This window comes from Ahaetulla prasina, chromosome 5 (genome assembly GCF_028640845.1).
Source record: "Ahaetulla prasina isolate Xishuangbanna chromosome 5, ASM2864084v1, whole genome shotgun sequence".
NCBI classification, from domain to species: Eukaryota; Metazoa; Chordata; class Lepidosauria; order Squamata; family Colubridae; genus Ahaetulla; species Ahaetulla prasina.
Genome location: NC_080543.1, coordinates 75,488,458 through 75,508,269, shown reverse-complemented (window position 1 = coordinate 75,508,269; position 19,812 = coordinate 75,488,458). Strand labels below are relative to the sequence as shown.

Genomic DNA, 19,812 nt, shown 5'->3' with positions numbered 1-19,812 from the left:
CCAAGTCCTTTCAGAATCTATTTCAAACACATTATACAATCTCTTTATATGCTCCTGAGACTGATTTCTAATTTGCTTTACCAAATTTCCTGTTCTGCTCTATACCAATTTCTGATCTCCTTCCATCTAGAAGTTGCTCATATTGAAACCAAGTATAATTTTCCTTCCTCTCTTAATACTTGAGATTTTAACTGCAAATTACCTCTTTCAGTATACAAAAGATCTTTATATGTAATCATTTCCTGATTCTGTTCTATGTTTATATTTTTACTGTATGTCTAGGACTTATAGGAACCTTATAATTTAGTTTATAAGAGTATTTTTCCAAACACATGAAGGGCATTTCTTAGCACATGATTTTAAAGGCCTTATCCACTTTTTGTCATAAATTAAATATTCATGCCATCCATATAGCAAATCATAACCTTCTATATTCAAAATTCTGTCCTCTGTTAAATTAAACCAATCACTTATTGCAGAGAGAGCAGCTGCTTCATAATATAATTTAAATTAGGCATTTTTAAACCTCCCTTTCCGAGAATCTTGAATTATTTTCATTTTAACCCTAGCTTTTTACCTTCCATATGAATTTGTTAATTCCTTCTGCCATTCCTCAAGATTCTTATCTTTCTTAATTATTGGTATCATCTGAAGAGGAATAAAAATCTAGGTAAAACATTCATTTTAATAGCAGCAATTCTCCCAGCAAAGATAATTGCAATTTTTTCCAAACAATCAACTCCTTCTGAACTTTTGCCATAAAACCTCATAGTTATTCTTATACAATTTCACATTTGACGATGTAATATAAACCCTAAGTACTTAACCTTCTTTACAATTTCAAATCCTGTTATTTCCTCTAGTTTTCTTTCTGTTGTCTGGCCATATTTTTATTATCACTTTTTGTCTTTTCTGATTTACCTTAAACGCTCAAACATTCCCATATAGATCAATTATTTCCAACAAAGATTTACTAGATTTTATAGGGTTTGTTAAAGTAATCACCAAATCATGTGCAAAAGCTCTTAGTTTATACTCATATTGTCTAACTCTAATCCCCTCTATCGCTTTACTTCTATTTTATCCAATAATGGTTCTATAGTGAAATTACACAATAATGGTGATAAAAGACATCCCTGTCATGTTCCTTTCGCAATCTTAAAAGGTTCTGTTAAGCTACCATTGATTATAATCTGTGCTGTTTGCTCTCCATAAATTGCCCTAATTATTCTTAAAAAACCATCTCCAAATTGCATCTTTTCTATTAATTTAAATAAAAAATCCCAATGCAATCGATCAAAAGCTTTCTCTGCATCGAGAAAAATAAATGCTGCTGGAATAAAATTTTTCTTTTCTAAGTACTCCAGTAAATTAACAATCTGCCTAACATTATTCCTCATCTGTCTCCCTTTTATAAATCCAGATTGATCATTATGAATTCTTCGCTGCAGAATCAACATTAATCTATTAGCTATTATTTTAACAATAATCTTATTGTCAGCCCCCACTCCAATCTTCGTATACTTTTGAATGATTATATCAGTAGATAGAATGTGAAATGTTTATTTCTGTATTATAAAACTATTAAGGAAATGAGATGTATCATACCACCGTACAGGGTAAGGGAAAGGAGCCTATTAAGAGTGTCGGCTGACATAACAGTGGGGGAGGGGTGATTAACGACTGAGTGTTATCAGCGCGGGCTTTTCTAACAGACACTGCATTCCTAAGATGACTGACAATTAGAGACCTGTGGAAGAAGATTACCACGATGAAGGAGTCATTGGCCCAGACCAGCCTGACCTCCTTGAGGAGGAGGGACAATTGGGGGGATATGATATGTTAGCCATATTTTGCTCAGATCCAACTTTACTTAGCTGCTATCAAGACTGTAAATAGTAAAAGTACTTTTCTTTATTCCAAATGAAGTCAAGGTGAATTCTTTCCTAATTATAGTTAGCCTGACATTAAGTTGGATCTCATCATGTCTACCAACCAGGATTGCAATCGCAATACCGGGGAGAAAAACAAATGTGATGGAAGGCCAGCTGCCGGCTGAGCTGAGGAGGAGGTTTGAGGACCCCTGGCAGAGCAGAAGGCCAAGGTCGAATGAAAACCATCAGGCAAGGAGGAGATGGCTGATTATAACCAGGAGTTCAGTGATTTAGTTCTGATGAGAGGGTGGTGAGGTGACCCTTGTGGATATTTCAAAGATGGTCTGAATGGAGACCTCTATGAACTGTCGAAACGAGCCTCTCCAACTTGCTGTATGGCTGGTACACCCTGGCAGCAGAGATGGAAATCGAACTAGTGAAGGACCGTGGCAGAAGACGCACTGGAGGCCATCCTTTCCCAGAGGCACTCGCCTAGATCGGAGGTGAAGACCACGTTGTCTCGTGCTACAGATGTGGAAAGAGGCCACCGAGCAGCCGACTGTATTAAGTTGATACCAAGCGACCTCTGGTGGTGAAAGGAACCAGTGAAACCAGCGGCTAAGGCGCTAAGCCGCAAAGTGACGTTGCCAGAAGCACGCCCATCAAGGAGGAATGCACGTCCGATACTGGCGACAGCAAAACCATCAGAATCCGATGAAGACTTCTGGTGAGTTGGACGGCCTTGACATTCAGTCAATCTACATGTACCCTCTTCTAATAAAATGCTAGCACTACTAGATTCTGGGCACTAGATGTATGGTCAGTCCGAACTAGTAGAAAATGGAACTAAGATTAAGAACCCTAAGTAGGCCCATAACATTTGCCCAGTTGGATGGCTCTGTGGCAAGGACCACATTTTTAACAGAACCCATAGAATGATAATAGGAGAATGAAATTCTGAACTTCATAGTAGCCCCAGAATACTGTTGCTAGGCCTGTCATGGTTTGGAAATGGAACCCCATATTAACTGGAGACGAGTCACGTTGCTCCAAAACATTAAAAGGAAAAACAAAGATCTACCGTGGCCATGCACCAGGATTCAATGATCACAGGATGAGAGAGATACCCAAGGAATACTGGGACTTAGAAGTCTTTGGAGAAAGCATCAGATGTTCCTCCCCATAGGCCTATTGACTGTGCCATAGACATCCTTCCAAGCTTAAAAACCAAAAGCATCCCATGACCCAAAAGGAATTGGGAGCTACGTAAATTCATAGACAAAAACCTAGGCTTTTATCCAAGCTAGACCTCCTGGCTCGCCAGTGATGTTCGAAAAGAAAGATGGCTCCTTTATCTTATAGTTGACTATAGAATTTAAAGCTGTCTTAAAATATACCCATGCCACTCATGAAAGACTATTAGCACATTTAGCGAAAAGTTCTTCACCAAACTGGACCTGAAGCCTACTACAGAGTTCGTATAAAGGAGATGAATGGAAACCTTTCAACTGTCCACTAGGATGTTTCAGTTTAGTACTATTTGGACTGCAGGGGCGACAGTTTTTTATGCAACTAATAAATGAAATACTCCATCAGCATTTGTTCAAGGGTTCTTGTCTACCTTGACATACTTATCTATACAGAAACAATGGAAGAACATATTAAACTAGTAGAGCTGTTCTCAAAAGTTATTATCCAGAACTGTATTGTAAGCTATCCAAATGTGATTTCCATCAAACAAAATAGACTACTTAGGGTATCGCATTTCAGCTGATGGGTTAGAAATGGATCCAGAAAAAGTGAAAGCTGTCTTGGAATCACGCACACAAACAACTCAGTTTTTAGGATTTAAATTTCTATCGTCAATTCATCCTCCTTTGCTCAAATTGCTTTACCAATCACCAACCTCTTAAAACTAAAAGACAGAAACCCAAACCATCATTACCTCTCAAATGGACAATGGAATGTCAGGCAGCTTTTGAAAAATTGAACGACTCTTTGCCTGAACCTATTTTAAAACACCCTGACATGGATGTTCCTTTGTAATACAAGCTGATGCCAGTGATGTAGCAGTCTTGCTCCAAAACAATGCTGATGGTAAATTTATGTGCTTTCACTTCGAAAATTGACTGAAACTGAAAGACGATGGGCTATTTGGGAAAAGAAGCATTTGCAGTTCATTGGGCTCTCAATGGAGACAATTCTTAGAGGTTCAAATCATCCTTTTGAAGTTTGGACTGATCACAAAATCTAGAAGCCCTAAAGACTCCTAGAAAACTTTCACTAAACAAGATGGGCTCAATATTTTAAGCTTTAATTTCACTTTACATTACATTCCTGAAAAACTTCTTAGCGGATGCTCTCTTTTAATACAATTGCACTGCTCCTGGTTCACCAATACTTCCCTGCAACAGTTGGCACATAACTAGAAGCCACTCAAAGCTGATCACTCCCAGATGAACTGACCAATCGTTTAGAAGCTTTAAACACTGATGGTACTACGCATTCCATGAATCACACTCCGTGATGGACTAGCATTGAACAAAACTATATGTTCCTCTATCACTCAGAGAAACCATCCTACAACGATGCCATGATGCCAAAATGGCACATTTTATTGTGAAAACTTTGCATCTTCTTAAAAGACAATTTTGGTGGAAGTCTTAAAAGACATTCAAATATGTCAAGTTGCCCTTTTCTGCATCATCCAAAAGGCCTGAAAACCTCCTGGACTACTTCAACTATTGAACATGGAAAGAAATATCCATGGTTCATAGTGGAATTACCTGAAAGTTCAGGCAATACTGTTATATGGGTTGTGACTGACCTTTTCTCCAAACAAGTCCATTTTATTCCATGTTCAAAAATACCTCCTCAAAAACTCTAGCAAGTTGTTTGCACAACATTTATAGACTCCACGGAGTTCTGCATCATTTCAGATCGAGGAGTTCAATTCACTTCTCAATTTTGGAAGAATTTTTACGACTCATTGGCTCCTGTAATTAAGCTCCTCCATCATCCCCAAACTAATGGAAGCTGTGAGCGTTAACTCTGTATTAGAACAATATCTAGATGTTATGTTAACTACCAGCAAGACAATTGGCAGACTCTTACCTTTTGCTGAAGTTGCCTACAACAACTCAATTCATAGTAGCACAGGATTTACTCCCTTTAAAATAGCTTCAGGTCAAGATTTTGTTCCTATCTGAACTCCCAAAGGAAGAAACCACTGTTTCCTCTTTGTCAGAATGGATAGATCAAATAAAGCATGGAAAATGACTGCAAACATGACTCAGTAAAAAACAAGCAGATAAAAAGGTCCCTGAGAACAATATCAAGTGGGCGATAATTTATCTTTCACCAAATATCTTCAAACCACTCAGAAATCTAAACTTGGACCCAAATATGGGACCTTTCCGTAAAATCATCAACCCGTGACAGTACAACTAGATTTACCAAAAACACTTAGGAGAATTCACCCGTTTTCCATGTGAGCTTACTGAAACCAAACACATCTACTTTCCGTCCTAACCATACACCCCTCTACCAATTCTCATAGAGAGAACAACACTTTGAAATAAAGAAATTTTAGATTCAGAAAACATAGAAATAAAATTCAATATCTTATTCTTGAAACACTTCCGTTATCCCAAGCTGAATGGGTGAACAAAGAAGATGTTTGCAAAAAGATAGCACAATTCTATAAAATATCCAAACCCTAATTTTTTCTTTCTAGGACTGGCGTCCTTGTTGCAGGAGGCAATGTCATTACTCCAATCTTTATACTTTTGAATGATTATATCAGTAGATAGAATGTGAAATGTTTATTTCTGTATTATAAAACTAAGGAAATGAGATGTCATACCACATTTTAAAAAGGAGCCTATTAATACTGACATAACAGTATGATTTCTGAGTGTTATCAGTGCGCTTTTTAACAACACTCTTCCTAAGATGACTGACAATTAGAGACCTGTAAGAAGATTACCACGAAAACTGGCATTCAGACCAGCCTGACCTCCTGGAGGAACAATTAATATGATATGTTAGCCATATTTTGTCTCAGATCCAACTTTACTTAGCTGCTATCAAGACTGTAAATAGTAAAAGTACTTTTCTTTATTCCAAATGAAGTCAATGTGAATTCTTTCCTAATTATAGTCGGAGGTAGCCTGACACTTATAATCATTATTTAAAAGTGAGATTGGCCTATAATTCCCAGGTTTAGAACAATCCTGTTCCTCTTTTGGTATCAATGAAATAAAAGAGGTTCTCCATGAGAATTTCTAGTTGTATCTGATTAAATAATTCCTTAAGTGGACCTAACATCTCATCCTGTAAATTCCTATAATAACTAACTGTGAGCCCATCCGTACCAGGAGTTTTCCCCATTTTTAATTGTTTAATTACCAAAATAATTTCTTCCGAGGTTATAGGCCGATTCAGTTCATCCGTTTGTTCTAAAGTTAAATTTTTAACCTTATATTCCTTCAAATAATTATCAATATCCCTATTCAATATATTATCTTTAAGATATAAATTTGTATAATATTCTAAAAAGCTTTTTAATTTTATCCTGTTGATATCTCTCTTTTACCTTTATATTCTATTTTTCTATAGTACTTGTTTTTGTCTTTTCCTTAAAGTGTATGCTAACCACCTAGGTCTATTATTACAAAAGTATTATGTTTGGCATATTGTATATTTGTTGCCACCTGATCAGCCATTATCATATTAAATTGATTCTGTAGTAACTTTATTGCATCTTTAAGTTTTTGATCATGTGGATTATGTATTAATAATTGTTGTTTCTTATAAATTTCCTCTTCTAAATACCTCGCTGTCTTTGTTGCTTATCTCTGTCTATTATTAAGATATATTAATACACCTCTCATAAAAGCTTTACTGGGTCCCAAACCATTTCTATCGATGTTTCATTATTCAAATTATAATCAAAAATTCTTTCATCTGCTTTTTACATTGATTTACATTATCCTGATATCTAAACAAATTTTCATTTAATCTCCAAGTTCTTCTACCTCTTTTCCATATTGCAATTCCATCCAAACAGGACTATGATCAGACAAACATCTTGGAAATATCTTAGTTTTCTTCACCCTAAAAGCAAATCATTAGAAATTAAAATAAAATCAATACGTGAGAAGGATTGATGCCTATCAGAGAAAAAGTATAGTCTCTTTCCTCCAAATTCCAGTCTCCATACATCTCTTAACTCAAAATCTTCTATCATATCAAAAAAGGATTTAGGCAGCTTTGCATGTGCAGGTATCTTCTTGGAAGAAATTCTCTTGTCCTTTCGTGTATCTATTACTCCATTCCAATCTCCCAATATAATGCACGATTTATAATCCCATAGAATCAACTTATCATATAGCATTCTATAAAATTTTCTTGTTGCTGATTGGGTGCATATATACCAAACAAGAGAGTCCTTTTGTTTCTATTGTAAGTTCAATAGCAATATATCTTCCGTGAATATCTGCCTCTATTAACTTGGCTGGTATATCTTTTCTCAAATAAACCACTATGCCATTTTTCTCCAAAGCTGAAGCAACAAAATGTTTACCTAACTTTGAGTTTATTAAGTACTTTTGATCTGATAATTTAATGCGTTTCTTGTAAGCAAATAACATCATTTTAAATTGTTTCAAATAATGAAATATTTTCTTCTCTTCTGAGCTGAATTCAAACCATTGACATTCCAAGTCAAGATTTTATTTGCCATTACTGGCTGCTGAAGCTTTTGAGCAATCAACTGAAGATCGTCCTCCGTATCTTGCCGTGCTCCTCCACCGCTTCTGTAGCAGAATCCTGAACTTTACTTTGAGTTTGTTGCTCCTTTTCTTTCGCAGGGCTCCCTCGTCAGTCTTTGTTCTTGTGGTTGTTCCTCAGATGGTAACATCACTGGAATCACCTCAGCTTCCACACCATTTGAGTCTCTTGAATTCTTTTTTCTATTATTTCTATTTCAAGTTTCAGCACTGTAGAAAGAAAATCTTTGGCCTTAAGCACTGTGTCAATACGATGTCTCCTTCCTTGATAATACACTGTCAAACCAACTGGAACCTCCCATCTAAATTGAATCTGGTATTTCTTAAGTTCTTGTGAAAATGTAAAGTCCTTTCTATCCCTTAACATCTTGGGAGGAATCTCTTTCAAAACCTTCATCTCCTTTAAACTCCTTGTATTTTGAAGGGATTAATATTGAATATGCCATAGCAAAGTAAACAGAGATACTGACAAGACAACAATTTCTGAAGATTTATTAACTACAAAATAAGCATAAATAAGATATCCCAAATCTGAATGATTGCTAATGATTAAACAAAATGAGAGGGCTAGCAAATTGCTAGAGCACTTCACAATGTCCTCTTTTGTTTTCGTTACTTTGCCATAATAGAGTAGATCAAATAAATATTGCAGATAAATCCACAGTAATAACAGAATGAGATATAGTTACCTAACATGATGAAGGGAATTCCCAGGAAGGTAGAATTATATTTCCCACCAGTCAGATTAATGATTCCAGCTGCAGTGAGAGTGGCCAGAGTCACAGTTAACAAGCCAAGAAGGCCAAGCCAAGGTTTGCTGCGGACACAGTCTTGCATGGAACAACAGAGCATTGCCAAGGTCATCACAAGGACGAGGCTTGTAGTTAGGTAATGTTCTGATATCCTACTTGTCTTCTGGAAGTCTTTTTGAAGGGATGATGAAGTGAAAGGATACAGTGTGACATTCCGGTTGGATTTCTGGAAAAGTTCTACTGTGTCACAGAAGTTGGATTCCCATTTTTCTGCTACAATGTCATTTAAGGAATTGATTGCTTGCAAGTAATAGGTAAGCTGAATGGCTTCGGCAGACTTTACCCGATCTTTGCTGTGCACAGTGACTCCACCAAGCTGGTGCCCATTGTATACTTCCCTGCCATCCTTTAAGTGTGTGATTGGATATCGAATAGCAAAATTAGTTTGATTAGACAAACGAGCAGCCTTCAGTTCCTTCAGAATATGTACAATATCATCCACTATGCAGGACTTGTCATTATTTAGGATGCAGATATGAGCAAATGTATAATTGAAACCAGGTCTTTGTACTTGGATTCTGGTCACAGCAGAATGCAACTACAAGGGAGAGGGGAAAAAATACATATTATTTATCATCTGATAATCTTGCATTATAGCAACAGAACAGTAGCGGCAACTAGAACAACATAATGTTTTTTCTTATCCACCCAAGCAAGCAGGATTTAATAACCAAAACAGTAATAAGTACTGTAATAAGTAATAAATAATAAGTAATAAATGAACATTTTAAAAAAATGCATTAAAGTATTGTTATCATTCCCCAACACTATTTTGCACAACTTTATTAACTTCTGGAAAAAAACGCCCTGGATCTCAATTCATTGCTCTGTCTTTTCATATATCCAAATAGACTTTCCCCACCTTTAAGAAAGCAAACAAGTTTCAGTTCAGAAGTTCTCTCTCTATTAGGAGCAATAAAGAACTTTGTTGCAATCAGATCAAAACTGCTTTCTTATCTACAGATAAGAAAAAAAATGTAAAAGAAAATGAAACAAATCAGTAATGTCACCATACCATTAACTACAATTGTGTTTGAATTGAAATAGATCCCTGGTTAATGCATGGTCACATCCAGGGGTGGGCTGCTACAGATTTTCCTGGGTTCAGGAGAACCCGTAGCTAACATTATGGTTGGTTCAGAGAACCTCCAAATCCCACTCTGTTGGTTCTGTGCCCAAATGCCCATGTCCCAGGGTCTCCACATGGCCCATTTTGGATGTGGTGGTGCAACCTGTGCAGGCTCGGGAACACCTCCCAGAAGTTCTGGAATCTCAGGCCTGTTTCCAGCCTCAGGGCCTCACAGCCTGGGACTTTTTAGGCTTGAGAAAGCTCCACAGCCTGAAGGTGAAAATCTGCCATTTGACTAGGCCACACCCACCATGGCCTTGCCCATCCAGCAACTGGGCAGAGAACCCGTTGCTGAAATATTTGAAGTCCACCCCTGGTCACATCCATGTATTTTTCTTGGCAACAGCATACCAATTCAAGATGTTTTCTGACTCTCCAGTCTAATCTACAGCCCTGATACTTTGTCATAGTCCCCCATCCAAGGACTAGCTAGGTCCAGTGATCACATTACTATGTGGTCCCTGAATGATAGATTGACCAATATGCATCCCAAAGAGATAGAAGTCCTTCGAAGGTGGATTATTGCATTTAAGATTCTGTACCATTAGTCCTTGACTCATGATTACAATTGGGACCATAATTTAAGTTGTAAGTTAAGGCACCCATATGATTGGACCTGATTTTATGACTTATGTTAGAATAGAGTAGAGTAGAGTAGAGTAGGGTAGGATTTATATTAGAATAGAAGTGAGTATAGATGGAGTGTAGAGTAGAGTAGAGTAGAGTAGAGTAGAATAGAATAGAATAGAATAGAATAGAATAGAATAGAATAGAATAGAATAGAATTCTTTATTGGCCAAGTGTGATTGGACACACAAGGAATTTGTCTTGGTGCATATGCTCTCAGTATACATAAGAGAAAAGATACATTCATCAAGAATCATAAGGTACAACACTTAACAATACTCATAGTCAATCAAATCATATTAGGAAACAGTCAATATAAATCGTAAGGATTCCAGCAACAAGATTACAGTCATACAGTCATAAGTAGGAAGAGATGGATGATAGGAACGATGAGAAGATTAATAGTAGTACAGACTTAGTAAATAGTTTGACAGTGTTGAGGGAATTATTTGTTTAGCAGAGTGATGGCGTTCGGGGAAAAACTGCTCTTATGTCTAGTTCTGGTGTGCAGTACTCTATAGCATCGTCTTGAGGGTAGGAGTTAAACAGTTTATGTCCAGGATGTGAGGGGTCTGTAAATATTTTCACAGCCTTCTTTTTTACTCGTGCAGTATACAAGTCCTCAATTGTAATTGTTTACAATTGAGTAATTGTAACTAATTGTATTGTTTTTTTCTGCAGTTCTAATTATCCTCTGAAGTCTGTGTTTGTCTTGTTGGATTGCAGAACCAAACCAGATAGTTATAGAGGTGCAGATGACAGACTCAATAATTCCTCTGTAGAACTGGATCAGCAGGTCCTTGGGCAGTTTGAGCTTTCTGAGTTGGCACAGAAAGAACATTCTTTTTTTGTGCTTTTGTCCATTTTAGTCTTGAGATATGGTAGAACCTAGAAATTTTAAGGTCTCTTCTGTTGATATTGTGTTGTTTAGTATTGTAAGAGGTGATAGTATGGGAGGGTTTCTCTTAAAGTCTACCACTCTGAATCACACAATTGTTAAGCAAATCATGCAATCATAAGTCTTAATGCCTTCTCTCTCAAATGGGCATTTATTGCTTTAAGACAGCAAAAAAGTAGCAAATAGCAATCATGTGACTGTGGAGCAGTGCAACCATTTGTAAATGTGAAGTAGTTGCCAATTGTTTGAAATGCAGTCATGTGACTGTGGGAGAGGGCAGCATAACATTTTACAATGGCCAGAAGTGCTTTATGGTCCATAAACAATCCTTTTTGAGGTCATCATAATTCCAAATGGTGGTTAAACATCCTATAAAACATTTCATAGAGCTGTTGGGCTTCCAAGGCAGACACAAACTTAATGAAATTAAAGCTTTTGAAATCTTGAGCAGTATGATTGACTAGGAACTACTCTTTATTATAGTTTAGAAATGATAGCTCCTGCAAACAACTGTCATATTTAGAAATATGGTTTTTTTTAATTTAACTGGGTTCTTGTTTTCCTTTCTCAAGCTAAATGAATCAGTAGATATTTATATGGTCCCATTCTCTCAAATCTCTACTGATTTCCTTAATGACAGACATAAGCAGCCCAATTTTGCATTTTCTGATGATAATTTTATTTGTTATATATATAATTTTGTTATTTTTTTATAATTTATATATATATATATTTATATATATATATTTATATATATATTTATATATATAATTTTATTTCTGGATTATGCAGATAATAAACAAAAGATATTGTTGAAATAGATAACCAGACTTATTTACTAGCAGCAATGATTTCTGTTTTGTTTTACATCATAGCTCTGGAAAGCTAATGAACAAAAATCAGAAATGGTAAATATTCACTTCCGGAACATAACTGAACACACTCCTGGAGAGATCTCTGATTTTTTCCTGGGGTGTAGCTCTTCTGGCTTCTAACTGAAGGGACTGCCATCCCATCAGTTTTTATGACCCATCTGGCCAGGGTGTGTCAAAGAACTTCCTCTCTGAACTCTCCAATAGAGCTGTAAGCTGGCAAACAGCTTCTAGAGTTGAACTCCAAAGCTATCTGCATGCCAAAGGTTGGGAGGGGAGGGGCTGCAATCTGTTTGGGGTTGAAGAACTGCATTTGAAATTCACCTTTCAAATGGTATGCCATTGAAGTTATGCCTTTCTTTTCTTAATCACCTTCAATGACTTTTAATCTTTTTAAAATCAACTTAAAAAGAGGCTCTTTCTAGCTACAGGCTGCTATGCCTTTTTAAAGACTTGCGCCATTTTAGGGATTTCTTTTTGTCTCAAAGAACAAGAAAGAAGTCTGCTAAGGCAAGCAAAATAAGGAAGTGTGGTGAGGAAAAAAAAGCGGACAGAGAAAGATAAAGATTGAAAGCTTTTACTATTGCAGTAACTAGTAGCTTGATCTTCTTAGCTGTTAGTGGCTAAAATCTTCTGATTCTGATTAAAAGAGGAAGCCAAGATGGTGGAGCAAAGTATAAGAAATATATTTGAAAAGTCTCTAAATAAAATACGCTAATTATTGACCAGCTGTTCTCTGATATAAAAATCCTCTCAAATTACTTCTGAGATGCAAACATGTGGAGAATGTTACAAAACTACTGAGGCAGCTTCATAAATAGCTGAAAATGCAGATGCATTTATTGCAGTTTCAGAAGAATCTGATATTAACTTTCATTACTATGGTTCAAATATAAACCTCTAAATACAACTGAAAGAAGAACGTCAAGAAAAAAGAAAAATTTGGGATTTTTTCTTTAAGGACATTAACAAGGTTGAGGATTTTGTGATAAAAAGAAAGGCCTAGGTCTTCCGGTTTGGCTCTGCTTCGTTGATGGCAGTCTTTTTTAGACTGCTAACCCTGTAGTCTATAGAGCTGTCAGGACAGTGTAAATCTGTTGTCTGACAGCTTGTAAATCGTGGACAGAGCAGAAACTGGAGTTCTAGCATTTGTTTGTAAGAAGACTGCAAGCCCCTAATAGAGGATACATTTGTTGCAAAGATAGGAGAGAAGAAAGCAAATGGCGTTTTGTGGAATGCAAGCAAATGGCGATTTGTGTATTGGAAACAAAAGTTAAGAAAATGCTTATTAACAGCTAGTGGAACTAGAAGCTTAAACTCGATTTTAAATTTTCGAAATTTTTAATATTAATTTTATGATTTTAGTTTTATATCTTTAAAGTTTTTAGGCCAATTATAAAATAAGTTTTTAATTTGTATTTTAAATTGTATATTGTATTGTTTGTTTTACTTTAGTCCTTGTATAAAATCTTTTAATAATAATAATAATAATAATAATAATAATAATAATAATAATAATAATAATAATAATAATAATAATAATAATAATATACAAGAAGATACTGACTAAATGGAAGAAATGAGAATTTTATGATTTATATTTCTTCTTCTTCTTTGGGATTATAGTGATTTAGAAGAAAAGTTTTTGAATTTTCTTTTAATTTTTTCCTTTATTAGGTTATATATTTTTAAAATGGCTTTTCAAATAGTACCAAAAAAAAACTTTGAAATTTCTTCAGTTCAGATTCAAAATTAAAAGAAGAAATCAAAAGGAATTAAGAAATTTTTACAGGAGTTTTGGAATTTTTAGAAATAGATCAAAATTTGATGAAATAGAGAAAGAGATGTTGGATTTTAAGGAAGTGGTGGAAGAGCAGAAGAGGAAATGAAAATGGTAAAGGATGCAATTGCAAATATTAAGCTCTTGTATTCAGATGGAGGATGATCTTGCAGAAATTAATAAAGCTAATTTAGAGTTGCAAAGGAAAATAGAGGAAATTCAAAAAAATCAAAACAATCGGAACTTAGATAATAAGATGGAAGATATACAGGCAAAGGTAGATAGGGCAGATGAAGAAAGAGTAATATTACAATATAGATTAATGGAATATGCTATAAGGGTGAGGGGTTGAGCAAAAGTAGGAAGGAAAATTTAAAAGATTTTATGCAAGCCTTTGCTCAGATAAAGGTGTGGAGCCAGAAGATTTTGAGATTAATATTGAAAGAATTTATCGTGTTAATTCTTGGTGGGCAAGACAAAATAGATTACCGAGGATGTGGTTATTTATTTTACAACTAAAAAGGTTAGGTATGAAATTTTGCAAGCCTTTTATAAAATAAATTTCAAATATTGGGACAAGATATAAAATGATGAAATTCCTCCTAAAATGTTAAGAAAGAGAAGAGAATTTGCTTTTTAGTGGATGAGTTTAAGAAACATCAGATATATTTTAGATGGGAAGTTCCAATGGGTTTGTCAGTGAATTTTAGAGGTAGAATAGAATAGAATAGAATTTTTATTCAGTGTATGAAACAAGGAATTGTCTTTATATGCTCTAAGTATAAAAGAAAGATCGTCAAGGAACATTTACAACACAATTGATGATCAATATATCAATATAAATCATGGATTGAACAAGTTAGTCATACAGTCATGGAAGAGATTGGTGATGGGAACTATGAAATGATTAATAGTAGTGCAGATTCAGTAAATAGTCTGACAGTGTTAGAATTATTTGTTTAGCAGAGTGATGGCGTTCGGGGAAAAACTGCTCTTATGTCTAGTTCTGGTGTGCAGTACTCTATAGCATCGTCTTGAGGGTAGGAGTTAAACAGTTTATGTCCAGGATGTGAGGGGTCTGTAAATATTTTCACAGCCTTCTTTTTTACTCGTGCAGTATACAAGTCCTCAATTGTAATTGTTTACAATTGAGTAATTGTAACTAATTGTATTGTTTTTTTCTGCAGTTCTAATTATCCTCTGAAGTCTGTGTTTGTCTTGTTGGATTCAAAACCAGATAGTTATATAGATGACAGACTCAATAATTCCTCTGTAGAACTGGATCAGCAGGTCCTGGGCAGTTTGAGCTTTCTGAGTTGGCACAGAAGAACATTCTTTTTGTGCTTTTGTCCATTTTTCTTAGATATGGTAGAACCAAATTTTAAGGTCTCTTCTGTTGATATTGTGTTGTTTAGTATTGTGAGGTGATAGTATATTTCTCTTAAAGTCTACCACTCTGAATCACACAATTGTTAAGCAAATCATGCAATCATAAGTCTTAATGCCTTCTCTCTCAAATGGGCATTTATTGCTTTAAGACAGCAAAAAAGTAGCAAATAGCAATCATGTGACTGTGGAGCAGTGCAACCATTTGTAAATGTGAAGTAGTTGCCAATTGTTTGAAATGCAGTCATGTGACTGTGGGAGAGGGCAGCATAACATTTTACAATGGCCAGAAGTGCTTTATGGTCCATAAACAATCCTTTTTGAGGTCATCATAATTCCAAATGGTGGTTAAACATCCTATAAAACATTTCATAGAGCTGTTGGGCTTCCAAGGCAGACACAAACTTAATGAAATTAAAGCTTTTGAAATCTTGAGCAGTATGATTGACTAGGAACTACTCTTTATTATAGTTTAGAAATGATAGCTCCTGCAAACAACTGTCGAGTATTGAGGTGAGGAAATAAGGTGGTTTTTTTTAATTCCCAACTGGAGTTCTTGTTTTCCTTTCTCAAGCTAAATGAATAACCAGTAGATATTTATATGGTCTACATTCTTACTCCAAATCTCTACTGATTTCCCTTTAATGAATTTGGACAGACATATAGAGCAGCCCAGAGTTTTTGCATTTTCTGATGATAATTTTATTTATTTATATATATATAATTTTTATTTATTTTTTTATAATTTATATATATATATATTTATATATATATATTTATATATATATATTTATATATATATAATTTTATTTCTGGATTATGCAGATAATAAACAAAAGATATTGTTGAAATAGATAACCCAGACTTATTTACTGCAGCAGCAATGATTTCTGTTTTGTTTTACATCATAGCTCTGGAAAGCTAATGAACAAAAATCAGAAATGGTAAATATTCACTTCCGGGAACATGGCTAACTGAACACACTCCTGGGGAGAGATCTCTGAAGGATTTTTCCCTGGGGTGTAGCTCTTCTGGCTTCTAACTGAAGGGACTGCCATCCCATCAGTTTTTATGACCCATCTGGCCAGGGTGTGTCAAAGAACTTCCTCTCTGAACTCTCCAATAGAGCTGTAAGCTGGCAAACAGCTTCTAGAGTTGAACTCCAAAGCTATCTGCATGCCAAAGGTTGGGAGGGGAGGGGCTGCAATCTGTTTGGGGTTGAAGAATCCGCCATTTTGAAATTCACCTTTCAAATGGTTATGCCATTGAAGTTATGCCTTTCTTTTCTTAATCACCTTCAATGACTTTTAATCTTTTTAAAATCAACTTAAAAAGAGGCTCTTTCTAGCTACAGGCTGCTATGCCTTTTTAAAGACTTGCGCCATTTTAGGGATTTCTTTTTGTCTCAAAGAACAAGAAAGAAGTCTGCTAAGGCAAGCAAAATAAGGAAGTGTGGTGAGGAAAAAAAAGCGGACAGAGAAAGATAAAGATTGAAAGCTTTTACTATTGCAGTAACTAGTAGCTTGATCTTCTTAGCTGTTAGTGGCTAAAATCTTCTGATTCTGATTAAAAGAGGAAGCCAAGATGGTGGAGCAAAGTATAAGAAATATATTTGAAAAGTCTCTAAATAAAATACGCTAATTATTGACCAGCTGTTCTCTGATATAAAAATCCTCTCAAATTACTTCTGAGATGCAAACATGTGGAGAATGTTACAAAACTACTGAGGCAGCTTCATAAATAGCTGAAAATGCAGATGCATTTATTGCAGTTTCAGAAGAATCTGATATTAACTTTCATTACTATGGTTCAAATATAAACCTCTAAATACAACTGAAAGAAGAACGTCAAGAAAAAAGAAAAATTTGGGATTTTTTCTTTAAGGACATTAACAAGGTTGAGGATTTTGTGATAAAAAGAAAGGCCTAGGTCTTCCGGTTTGGCTCTGCTTCGTTGATGGCAGTCTTTTTTAGACTGCTAACCCTGTAGTCTATAGAGCTGTCAGGACAGTGTAAATCTGTTGTCTGACAGCTTGTAAATCGTGGACAGAGCAGAAACTGGAGTTCTAGCATTTGTTTGTAAGAAGACTGCAAGCCCCTAATAGAGGATACATTTGTTGCAAAGATAGGAGAGAAGAAAGCAAATGGCGTTTTGTGGAATGCAAGCAAATGGCGATTTGTGTATTGGAAACAAAAGTTAAGAAAATGCTTATTAACAGCTAGTGTGGAACTAGGAGCTTAAATTTTATCGATTTTAAATTTTATCGATTTTAAATTTTTTAATATTAATTTTAATGGGGTTTTAGTTTTATATATTTTAAAGTTTTTTAGGCCAATTATAAAATAAGTTTTTTAATTTGTATTTTAAATTGTATATTGTATTGTTTGTTTTTACTTTTGGCTGTACACCGCCCTGAGTCCTTCGGGAGAAGAGTTATATAAATAATAATAATAATAATAATAATAATAATAATAATAATAATAATAATAATAATAATAATAATAATAATAATAATAATAATATACAAGAAGATACTGACTAAATGGAAGAAATGAGAATTTTATGATTTATATTTCTTCTTCTTCTTTGGGATTATAGTGATTTAGAAGAAAAGTTTTTTGAATCTTTCCTTTTTAACCCCTTTGTCCTCTGTTACTGGGTAGGTTATATATTTTTAAAATGGTTTTAGCAAATAGTACCAAAAGTCATTAAAAACTTTGAAATTTCTTCAGTTCAGATTCAAAATTAAAAGAAGAAATCAAAAAAGGAATTAAGAAATTTTTACAGGAGTTTTGGAGAATCATTTTCAGAAATAGATCAAAAATTTGATGAAATAGAGAAAGAGATGTTGGATTTTAAGGAAGTAGTGGAAGAGCAGAAGAGGAAATGAAAATGGTAAAGGATGCAATTTGCAAATATTAAGCTCTTGTATTCAGATGGAGGATGATCTTGCAGAAATTAATAAAGTTAATTTAGAGTTACAAAGGAAAATAGAGGAAATTCAAAAGAATCAAAACAATTGGAATTTAGATAATAAGATGGAAGATATACAGGCAAAGGTAGATAGGGCAGATGAAGAAAGAGTAATATTACAATATAGATTAATGGAATATGCCATAAGGGTGAGGGGGTTGAAGTAGGAAGGAAAATTTAAAATAAATTTTTACGCAAGCTTTTGCTCAGATAAAGGGTGTGGAGCCAGAAGACTTTGAGATTAATATTGAAAGAATTTATCGTGTTAATTCTTGGTGGGCAAGACAAAATAGATTACCGAGGGATGTGGTTATTTATTTTACAACTAAAAAGGTTAGGTATGAAATTTTGCAAGCCTTTTATAAAAATAAATTTCAAATATTGGGACAAGATATAAAAATGAAGGAAATTCCTCCTAAAATGTTAAGAAAGAGAAGAGAATTTGCTTTTTTAATGGATGAGTTTAAGAAACATCAGATATATTTTAGATGGGAAGTTCCAATGGGTTTGTCAGTGAATTTTAGAGGTAGAATAGAATAGAATAGAATTTTTTTATTGTTAAGTGTATGGACACAGAATTTGTCTTTATATGTTTTTAAAGAAAGATGTTCATCAGGTACAACATTTACAACACAATTGATGATCAATATATCAATATAAATCATAAGGATTGCCAGCAACAAGTTAGTCATACAGTCATAAGTGGAAAGAGATTGGTGATGGGAACTATGAAATGATTAATAGTAGTGCAGATTCAGTAAATAGTCTGACAGTGTTAGAATTATTTGTTTAGTAGAGTATGGCCGGAAAAACTGTTCTTGTGTCTAGTTGTTCTGTGTGCAGTGCTCTATGGCGTCTTTGAGGGTAGGAGTTAAACAGTTTATGTCCAGGATAGATCTGCAAATATTTTTGATTCTTGATTGTGCAGTATACAGGTCCTCAATTTAGAGGTAAAGTATTTTCTTAAGTTATGAAAGCAAGACATTTCTATATTAATGTTTTAAAATGAATTTTTGTTGTTAGATGCTAAGTTAACTGGTTTAGATGATGGAAAATAGAATAGGAGAGGGAGGAATGTTTAAGATGTGAATATGATGATTATGGTTAATTTCTAGAATTGATTTGCTTAGATATAGGATTTTTGTTATTTGTTATTTGTAAGGTATAAACCTATGGGATGATATTATTTAATTGTGAAGGATGGAAAGTAAAATTTATGAATTTAGATAATGTGGATGTAATGATTTAATTGTTTACTGTTATATAATATTGTGGATGTAACTTAAATGATTATTCGCTTTAATTGATACTTTATAGACAGTAAAAGTTATGAAGTTAAGTTGGAAATATTGTATCTGAGAGACTTTATTTGTAATGATATTTAACTGATGGAGTAATATTGGAAGATCGGACATTAAATGTTTATGACAATTGAAGAACTATATAAGTAATGAAAATTTGAGCTCGAGAAGATGGACTGTAATTTAAGAAATGGACTTATGAAATTTGAAGGAATATACAAGTGGAGAAAATTTGAATTTGAGAAGATGGACTAATTTTAAAAATGGACTGTAAGAAGAAGTAATATGTGAAGGGAAGATTGTATTGGTATTGTTCCTTTTCTTTTTTCTTTTTTATTATTCTTTCTTATCTCTTTATTTTTATTGTG

The 19,812-nt window shown here is 34.4% G+C and overlaps 1 protein-coding gene across 2 annotated transcripts in view; it reads right to left on the bottom strand.

Annotated features, from left to right (window-relative positions):
• The window catches only part of PTCHD1 (patched domain containing 1), a 366,564-nt gene that overhangs the window by 200,647 nt on the left and 146,105 nt on the right, over window positions 1-19,812 (bottom strand). For both annotated transcript variants that reach the window (XM_058186945.1, XM_058186946.1), the window contains exon 2: window positions 8,356-9,016. In XM_058186945.1, the coding sequence (XP_058042928.1) occupies window positions 8,356-9,016 (661 nt within the window). The remainder of the gene's footprint in view (window positions 1-8,355; window positions 9,017-19,812) is intronic.